We start from the raw sequence: 9,175 nt of genomic DNA, 5'->3' as shown, positions 1-9,175 counted from the left end.
AGATCCAGGTGCAGTCAGGCCCAGGCTCATACTGCCGCCGGAGAATGCGGGAGAGGTCACCCACCCTGACGCTAGTCCTGATAGAGGTGCTCCAAACCTGCACATCAGGACCTGTATACCTAAATAATGGGAGGGATCAGACCCTCTCCACTAGATGCCCCCCAAAAAACTGAACCAACCTAGTCTTGTCCCATGCAGCCCCCCCAGGGACGAGGAGATCACAGACCCGCAAACCCTCTGCAGCCTCAACACTGACAATAGTTGGCCAATGCCGCAAGGAGAGGGCATCTACCCACGAGTCCCCAGCCACATCAATACTGCGCCTATCGCCTATCAGTCATCTAGTGTGCACCAAAGCGGTAGGCAAGTACCTCGCAATCTCTCGCCATAGGAAGAAAACTCTCTGCCCTTATGCCAGTGCCTCGGGGTCCAAACGCCTATAGCAGGCTGCCATGGTCCGATTTCAGATCTCCTGCGGCTCCAAAAGGAATTGGGCTGCATGTCAGGCAAGCAACACCTCCCGTCTCTCCAGGAGAGACAGAACACCGAGGTCCCTCTCACTGAATGGGAGACAGATGCTCTCCGATGTCATCAAGTGCACCTCCCGACCACCAGTATACGAGATTGGTACCTTCGCCGAGAAGAAATCTTACCGTCCCACTCCACTAAATGTCATTGCTATGCAAATTCATGAAAGTTCAGGGGCGTATGTAGGCATTAAAGTAGCAATTCAATCGGTCAAAAGTAAGCCGCGCCCGATTCCCACTTTCCACGTCTTCCTTTCAAACGCCGAACAGCCTTTACAAACCTATAGGCGTTACCGTTTGCTGACTCCGTGCGTCAACGTCCCCGTTAGAAACGGCGTTACTCCGCTGCCTATATAAGCCCCTCTCAACCCCAATAGAAGCGAAGCTGCCCTCCGAGTGCTCCTCAGTCCTCTTCATCCATGGCGGCGCCGGCCGGGGTCGCTCTCGCAGTCGGAGTTCTCCACCGCCGCCGACTCCGCCTCCGCCGCTGCCTCCTTCCCTAAAACTCTAGATCCTCCGCCCCCGTGTAAGCACCAGATCGGTCGTCGGAGCGACGATCGGAAGCGGGGAGGAAACTAGTTTGAGGAGATCTTGGTGATTGAACGGGCAGGCGATGAGCGGCGGTGGAGGAGGCGGTGGAGGAGGGGGAGGGAAGGCGGAGGGGCAGTACTCAATGTCGAAGACGTCGGTGTGGTGGGACATCGAGAACTGCCAGGTCCCGAGGGCCTGCGATCCTCATCTGATCGCCCAGAACATCAGATTGGCGCTGGAGGCGATGGATTATCGCGGGGCCGTCTCCATCTCGGCCTACGGCGACACCAGCAAGATCTCGCAGACCGTCCAGCAGGCGCTCTCCAGCACCGGGATCTCCCTCAATCACGTCCCTGCAGGTAAAAGATCGATTCTTTGGACCCTAATTCTAATAACTTCTCGTATATCTTTGCTTTTGTTCGGTCGCTATTTGTTTGATCAGTCTCTTCATCTATCCGAATTTTGCGAGTTTCGGTTTTGATCGGCTTGTTTGTTTATTTCTTTCTTCATTAGATTATACAGCTGGATGTTATAGGGTGGTCATGAATGTTTTAATCTGACGGTCTTGATTCTCTATTCTCTCTCGATTTCCCACCTTTTTCTCTAGTTGACATCAGAAGCTAGTGGATATTGCTGCTAAGAAGTCTAAGGTTTTCTGATTTGTATGATATTATTGGGTTATGATCTGTGTGTTTTTTTCCTCTTTTTGGTGGGTGGTTGGATTCCAGATTTCACGGGCTTTAATGCTTTGATCTGAGGAGAAATTGCTCTGATTTCTATACTTTATTGCTTTTGTTTTATGATTGATATGATTATGTCTCCCTTTCTTTTTTTTTCAATATGTTAAGCAGGTGGGTGTGCTATGCATTAAAACACTAGATCCTGTCTTAGGAGAATATAGAATTGCATCATGTTAGTGAACATGCTTTCATCGGCAAGTGAGCCCTCACAAGTCCTAGTGGCTGTAACATCGGTCTGCTGTTAGATTACAGTACTCATATTCTTTGACCTCTGTTATAAGCATATTTTTATTAGTTCATTTTTTACATTAGTCAATGTGTTTCGCTCTTTCGTTCTAGCTTGATAAGTGTGTGCATATTCGTTATTCTTTTGAACTGATTTTTATTGGAAGCATGATGTTAATCTGCTGTGTAGTTGATTAGGAAACGTTTAGTTAAAAAGGCATGTAGGAGACATGACCTGTTACCTGTGCTACGTGGACACTAGTGTCCAGCTCCAATAATACATCTTGGATATGTATTTTAATTGGATAAATATCAAACAATTGGATACTTCCCTTTTTCTTTTCCTGCTTTTATAGATGGGTGGATAATTGGCTCCTCATAATGAGTTCAACCCACCATAATAATGTTGGTAATGACCTTTTCCCTTTTTTAGATATTGGCCAAGGAAATAAATATTGAAATAACTTTGCAAAATATACTTTTTCTTGTATCCCTCAGCAAATAAAGAAGTTTCAGAAACACATATAGTTAATGGCCTTAAGATATCTTTCGCAGTTGTACTCAAGGTCATGAATGCCTTTTATGCAAATCCCTATTTCTACACATTATATATATATATGTATATGTGTGTATATGTATATGTATGTATGTGTGTGTATATATATATATATATATGATTATCATCTAAAGCTAATTTTACTTTGTGCTAAAATGTATTTTGAAGGGTAGTTTGATCATAAAACCAATTTAGTTCTTGTAGTTTTCATGTTTTCTTAGAAACTACAATCTGTTTCAGTTTTTTTTTTTGTTCGAATTTCATTGTTGCTAATTTTCCATGGTAATGCATTATGTTTGGATGACATGGGACAAGCAGGCTTCCACCTTTTATTGCTAGTATCTTGGTAATATATATATCTATCTATTTATTCTATTTCATCATCGTGCTAATTGTCATCATGCTAACTGCAGTAGAATGAAACAATCTATCTATCTATGTACTCTATTTCATCATCATGCTAATTGCAGTTTACAATGTGTTTTCATATCAAGTTGTTGTTATTTGGCTTGGACTAGTTTGATAACCCTAGTAGATATCCAACTTTGTTGGAGCAGAATTCCATGGTCTACCTTTGGATCACCAATTAGACAGAGCATAGTAATTCTGAAAGTAGCTAACATATGCTCCTTTTAAGATTTCATTGGACTACAATTATTGTTATTTCATGCTTGTATTCAGATATGATTGGAATTTAGTAGGTAAAAGGATAAAATTTTAAAAGGTGAAAAGGATGTGATGTGGTTAATTCTATGCATGAAGTTCATTTATGAATATAAATTTGGGGACTTCTAAAAATATTGGGGTACCTGAAATCTGCTTGGTTTTAGATATGATTCAGGGAGCAAATATCTGGGGAAAGATATTTGCAAGGAGTTGAGTAGAGATAATGGTGGATAAAGATACAGGGGCAATAAGTAAAAACTGGCTACATTTTATGAAGAGTATTAAATGTTATATTCCAGAGGCACTTTTGGTGTCACATGCACGGATAAATGCAAAGGATTTTCTGGGGGAAAGATGCATGGGTGATGATTCCCATGATTATGCTGCAGATTATGTACTTAAAAATTTTAGGGAAGTTTTAATAGGAAATTTCTTTCCTTTAGAGAATGACTGGGTGGCACAAGGTAAAGGTTGCTATTCTTCAGCAAAAAAAAGCAAGACTTGGTTGCTTGAATATTTCGGCTCTAGCAAAAGAAGATCATTTAAGGTACAGAGGCTTTCAGTGTGTATGAATAATTTCCCTATTACTAGACACTTTATTTAATCAATATACTGTTGTGGTTGGTGGTTCTAAGAATTTTATTGAGTGTTTGTAAGGTAGTACACGCCTTTTTAGGAGCTTATCTTTATTGATTGGAGTTAGAGATGTTGCATCTAAGCTGGGTATTATCTATCTCAGACATGTTCAGTTAAAAATGGGATGGACTGACCGAAGCTAGATATTGTGTTTGATAGTATTTCCTACCCAATGATGGACTTAAGAAGGATGAGTTTTATAAAAGAATGCCACTTCTCTTGGAAGGAGGATGATCTTCTCTACCTATTTTTTCAACATCAAGACGTAATCAGTATTTCATCAATACAGAAATATGCTATAATCTGAACTGCTTCCTTTATATCTTCCTCTTATCTCCTTTTCTCTTTTTTTTCTCTGTAGAGTATAAGCTAATTGTCTCAAATGGTCATCTGGCTTATATTTTTCTTTCTTTCTTCTTCTTCTTTTCCAGGAATGGCTTTATGTTTCCATCCTCTTTAAAATTGTAGCTAACTTACAATTGATCAGGAAGTCCATGATGAATGTTTATCTTTGTAACTAGTGCAGTCCCCTTAGTTGTGTTCTATCGTTCTTTAAATATCTCATGGATTAGTTTTGAGGTTTTTTAGTATGTAATGTAGAGCTCAAATCAACTCTGATATTCAGGCTGTTATGTTTGTTCTTTTTCCCTTTCTCCGTTTAAACGTCAATGTTGATTTTCATCAACCATCTCTGTTGTCTAAGAAATGATTGGTTATTGCATACCTATGTTCCTCCAGTTGACCTCATCTTTGTAGTATTAGCTTGTTTGCTTATCTCACCAAAGGTTGAGACATTTAACAGGAAATTGATACTACGCATGAAATCATGTAGATTGCTCACTTTCAGTGAACTATGATTCAATTTTCTACTTCTAGGTTCCAATAAGGATTATTTTGATCACATGCCATCTATTTATGAGCATTTGTTTGTTTCCTTTCACATAATGGCATCCTTAGATATATAAATAGTCTATCTAGGAAGCTTTCTTTATTTAAGCATGTTTCATACTGTCGTTTACATCCACACCCATGAATTTTTGTTGTTTATGGTCCTTTTATTGATGTGACTTCGTTGAAGAACGCCCCGAGACTTTTTCTTTGTTACATTGCTACAGAATTAAGGGTAACTTTTGGAATACATTGTGTTCACAATCACTTTGTTTTCCTAGAATGCTATTTCCGTATGGTCTGTAGTTATATGGCACAAGCTAGTGTTTTTTGGAACAGATAAATGATGTAAGGAACTTCAATTCAATCCCCGGTGAGTCAGGCCCAGTTGCAGAAATTTCTGCATCTCATTTTTACTGTTTGTTCATGTAGTTGAGTTTCATTTTAAGAAACAAAACAATTCATTCTTTAGATCAAGGTTTAAAGTTTTGGTACTGGTACCTAGTTGGTTGCCGGTATGTACAATACCGATGCATACCCCAAGTGTTGGCACAGCAAAAGTGATACCCTGTAGCATGTGTTGGTGTGGCACGGAACCTAGGGGTATCCTGGGTACTGGTTTGTCACCAGTATGGTATGGCTGGTATGGACTGCTACAACATGGTGCTTGAATCCTTGCCTCGAAATCTTATGTTTTTCTTTCTATATGTTCCATTGCCATGAATTACTTGAAATTCTGATTATACATTTCTTATTCTATACCCATTTCAACCCCTGGTATCAGCCCCTTGATTGCATTATAGCAGCCATTATTATCAGATACATTTCTGGATCATTCTTTTGAATCCTACCAACTTCCAAACCAAATTTGGTATATATTTCTTTGATCCTGTTGTAGTTTTCTGGCATTCTGTCTACTAGTGCTTTATACGATGTCATATGCCCCATCCTCCTTTTGAATTTTCCTTTGTGTTGTTCTGATAGGGTTCTTAACATAATGCAGGCGTCAAAGATGCAAGTGATAAAAAAATTCTAGTTGACATGTTATTCTGGGCAGTAGATAATCCTCCTCCTGCGAACTATTTGCTTATCTCCGGTGATCGTGACTTTTCCAATGCCCTCCATCAATTAAGAATGAGGAGATATAATATTCTTCTAGCACAGCCACCAAATGTATCCCAAGCACTTGTAGCTGCTGCAAAGAGTGTGTGGCTCTGGAAAAATCTTCTGGCAGGAGGGCCACCATTGTCAGAGTCCCCTTACCCAAGTAACGTATTGAATGACAATTTATCGGGTATGGAGGCATCAAAAAACAATATCCCAGATGCTGTGCAGACAACACAGACCATTGATCCTCCTGCTGCAAGCTCGCACTTGGGAAATCAAAGGAATTTTGGAAATGGAAAGGCTGATAACCGATACAAGGGGAAGCAAGTTAGAAGGAATGCGAGTGCAAGTCAAGCAAGTAGTAACACTCCAAAAACATCTAGCAATGAGAATAAGCTGCATCAATCTGGAACTGAAGGTCTCATGAATGGAACGCCCAATAATGGTATTCCGAAATGGACTAAGAAGCAGGCAAATCAAGCTTCCACTTCCATGACATCAAGTTTTGAAGTCAAGGAAGGTGTTCAGTTGAACCATCCAGGAAGTAGTTCTTTCCTACAGTCATCACTTCAAAAGCCATCCTCTGAATCTGGGTATTCTCATCAGACTGGGACAGTTCAGGTTAAGGACGCTCCTCATGAGTTCTTTAGAGCTAATAAGCCCAACACATCAAGTGCACCTACACCAGATTACAGTACACCATGTCCTGAATTCCCCATGAACAATGGGAAATACTTCCCAAACAATCATCAAACCTATCATCCTCAGCCATTAAGACCTAGTGATTTACTGCCTCCACAAACTAATATTACATCTGGGAATTTGTCTGCACCGAATTCTCAAAAGCACAGCTCTTATCCACCAACAAGCTGGACTAGTGGCCCACCATCTACTTCACCGCAAACCTGGTCAAGTGGTTTGCCCTATGCTTCAGGACCTTCAGGGAATCTGCCAGACATTAATAGGCTTAATATGTCAGATTATCCTAGTAGTGTTCACCATAACACTCCATCTCATCAGCAAACCCCAGAACCAAGTATGACTTGTGTAATGGAGCGTCCTAATGCTCCACACCAAGGACAACCTTTCTATCCTGACTATATGCACATACCTCCGCCTATACCTGTCATGAACAACAAGGCATCCAACAATGCACGCTGGGGTACCCCAGGATGCGCTGCACCACCAATTGAGGTCCAGGGTCTCGTGGGAAACATTCTACGTGCCTTGCATATATTGAAAACTGAGAAAATGGCCCCAACAGAAGCTAATATAGCAGATTGCATTCACTATGGGGACATGAATATGCAACATTTTAATGCTAAGATGGCTCTTGACTATGCCGTCCAGTATCAATTTATCGTGATGCACAAGTTAGGTGGTAGCTTGCCATTCTATATCGTAAAGAATGATACATTATGGAAATGTGTGAATGTTATGGATGGTAATGCTAAGCATCCGAGAGGTACATGGGATGCAGTTCAAAAGTTTCTTTCTTCAAAAAATGGACGCTCTGCTCTGAGGTCCTCACAATGCAGGTAAGTAGTATTACTAAGCTGATCGTTGTGATGATCCATTCAGTATTTCCCCTTGTTAAAGCTGCTTGCCTATTGTATACAGGTATCAAGCTGCAATTATGCTAAAGCATCGATGCTTGAAACATCTTGTTTTGGGTGATATTCTTCAGATTTTGCATATCGTGATCACCGTGAAGAAATGGATCTTACCTCATTCTTCAGGTTGGCAACCTTTGTCTTTTAATGTATCAATTTCAGATACAAATGCAGATGGCGGTGCCAGTACCAATCCATGATATTGGATAGGTGATGATCTGAAGCTAGCTTTAGAGTGGAAAAACTTGAGTAGGGATCCTTTCAATTTCTCACAGTAGAATGTTACATTTAGTAAATATGAGACAAAGATAGCTATAATCCTATGGTTGAAGTGTCACACCTTTGGAGCAGGTTACTTCTATATTCCTTGGTGGTAATTGGTGGTATTAGAGTGGAAAGACTTTGAAGGGAGGAATGTTTTCAAAGAAAGGGGTATCATGAGATCTCCTGAAGGTAATTCTCCTGTTTACTGGGGCTGTATTTAGGCCATATAGTTTGCAGGCTCAGGTGATGTTGCTGTATCATATCAAGCAAAGTTGTTCTATTTGGAGATGGACAAGGTGCAAGAGTACCAGAAACTTCTGGCCATGGAATGTCAAGTGGTATCTATGCATAGCTGAAAGTTATTGAATGCTTTGGATATCATCATTCCTCGTGCTTGCTTTCTTTTGGTTCTCATAATATAGTCATTTGTAGAACATTGATTAATTGAAACCATCTTTGTTGGTGACTGGCTTGTCCTTGGTTTTGGTTGATCCTTTGATGCAACAGAAGGGATGTCTCCAAAGGAAGCACATTGTTCAGCATTCACTGCAATGGGTTCTTGAATTAAAACATCCTGTGTTTACATGTTAGTTGGATTTACTGAATGTAAGAAACTTTCAGACTATTGTATCTAGGTTGATTTGCTGAGGCGCCCCATCATGGTAGTAAATGCAGGTGGGTTGTGAAAGATCAACTTTGGGCTTAGCATTCTTCTGCTGTGTCAGGATTCGCGTTACTTTGTTGCTGGTTTTCATTAGATAATTCAGCAGCTGCAGCATACTTTATAGATGTCAATGGCCCTACATTTCAGTCATCAGCTTTACGACGCATGCATGTTGGATGAACTGCCTGAATTTCTTTTGTTGATAAGACATGCAGCTGGTTGATGGCAGATTTGACTGAGCGACTAGAGGCTTTTGGTTATGCTGGATGCTATTTCTATCTTCAGAATCTGTAAAGATGCCTTCCAGGCATTTTTGATGGATAGCTCTTAAATTTTGTCGAAAGACTGTTCCATCTTTATTGCATGACCATAGCTGTTATCAGTCAAATATTAAGTACCTTGTATGTATTGTGACTATGTTACGTATGCTTTGAATGCAATTTATGTTTTGATATGGGTGCTTAAGACTGCTTGTTTTCTTCTTCCATGCCTCTTATTAGGCATTTTTGATGATGCATTTTCAAGAGCATCGGCTATATGTATGAGGAATGATTTTTCCTTCCATGCCTTACATACGAGATGAGATCGAGCTGTGACATGCCAAGCGATTATATAGGTGGCATCTGAATTGCGTTCCAACCCGAATATTGTCGTCACCTACTTGCCACATTCTTTCCTCCGTGGAAGGGTAAGATTTATGCCCAAATTTGACAAATGGCCAATTTAACCAAGTTTAATCTCAAACTAGTTGTAATTGT

General features: G+C 40.4%; 1 protein-coding gene across 2 annotated transcripts; it reads left to right on the top strand.

The window, feature by feature from the left end:
* The first annotated feature begins 910 nt into the window (after window positions 1–910).
* On the top strand, window positions 911–8,882 carry LOC120112031. 2 transcript variants are annotated; one of them, XM_039130624.1, is made up of 4 exons: window positions 911–1,417; window positions 5,773–7,414; window positions 7,497–7,615; window positions 7,841–8,882. In XM_039130624.1, exons 1-4 carry the CDS (start codon window positions 1,141–1,143, stop codon window positions 7,864–7,866), a joined length of 2,064 nt encoding a protein of 687 aa, XP_038986552.1. In that variant the 5' UTR covers window positions 911–1,140; the 3' UTR covers window positions 7,867–8,882. The 2 variants fall into 2 exon arrangements, with proteins under 2 accessions (XP_038986552.1, XP_038986547.1); XM_039130619.1 differs by having other exon boundaries at window positions 7,497–8,882.
* The last annotated feature ends 293 nt before the right edge of the window (window positions 8,883–9,175 follow it).

The sequence above is a fragment of the Phoenix dactylifera genome, chromosome 1 (assembly GCF_009389715.1).
Source record: "Phoenix dactylifera cultivar Barhee BC4 chromosome 1, palm_55x_up_171113_PBpolish2nd_filt_p, whole genome shotgun sequence".
Classification (NCBI taxonomy): Eukaryota; Viridiplantae; Streptophyta; class Magnoliopsida; order Arecales; family Arecaceae; genus Phoenix; species Phoenix dactylifera.
This window is presented reverse-complemented; position numbering and strand designations above follow the sequence as displayed.

What these genes read in the sequence shown, in the direction of transcription:
- LOC120112031 (XM_039130619.1), top strand. Translation starts at nt 1,141, where the DNA reads ATGAGCGGCGGTGGAGGAGGCGGTGGAGGAGGGGGAGGGAAGGCGGAG. An exon ending in CCTCAATCACGTCCCTGCAG is followed by an intron (nt 1,418 to 5,772) that starts GTAAAAGATCGA and finishes AACATAATGCAG; the next exon opens with GCGTCAAAGATGCAAGTGAT. An exon ending in CTGAGGTCCTCACAATGCAG is followed by an intron (nt 7,415 to 7,496) that starts GTAAGTAGTATT and finishes TATTGTATACAG; the next exon opens with GTATCAAGCTGCAATTATGC.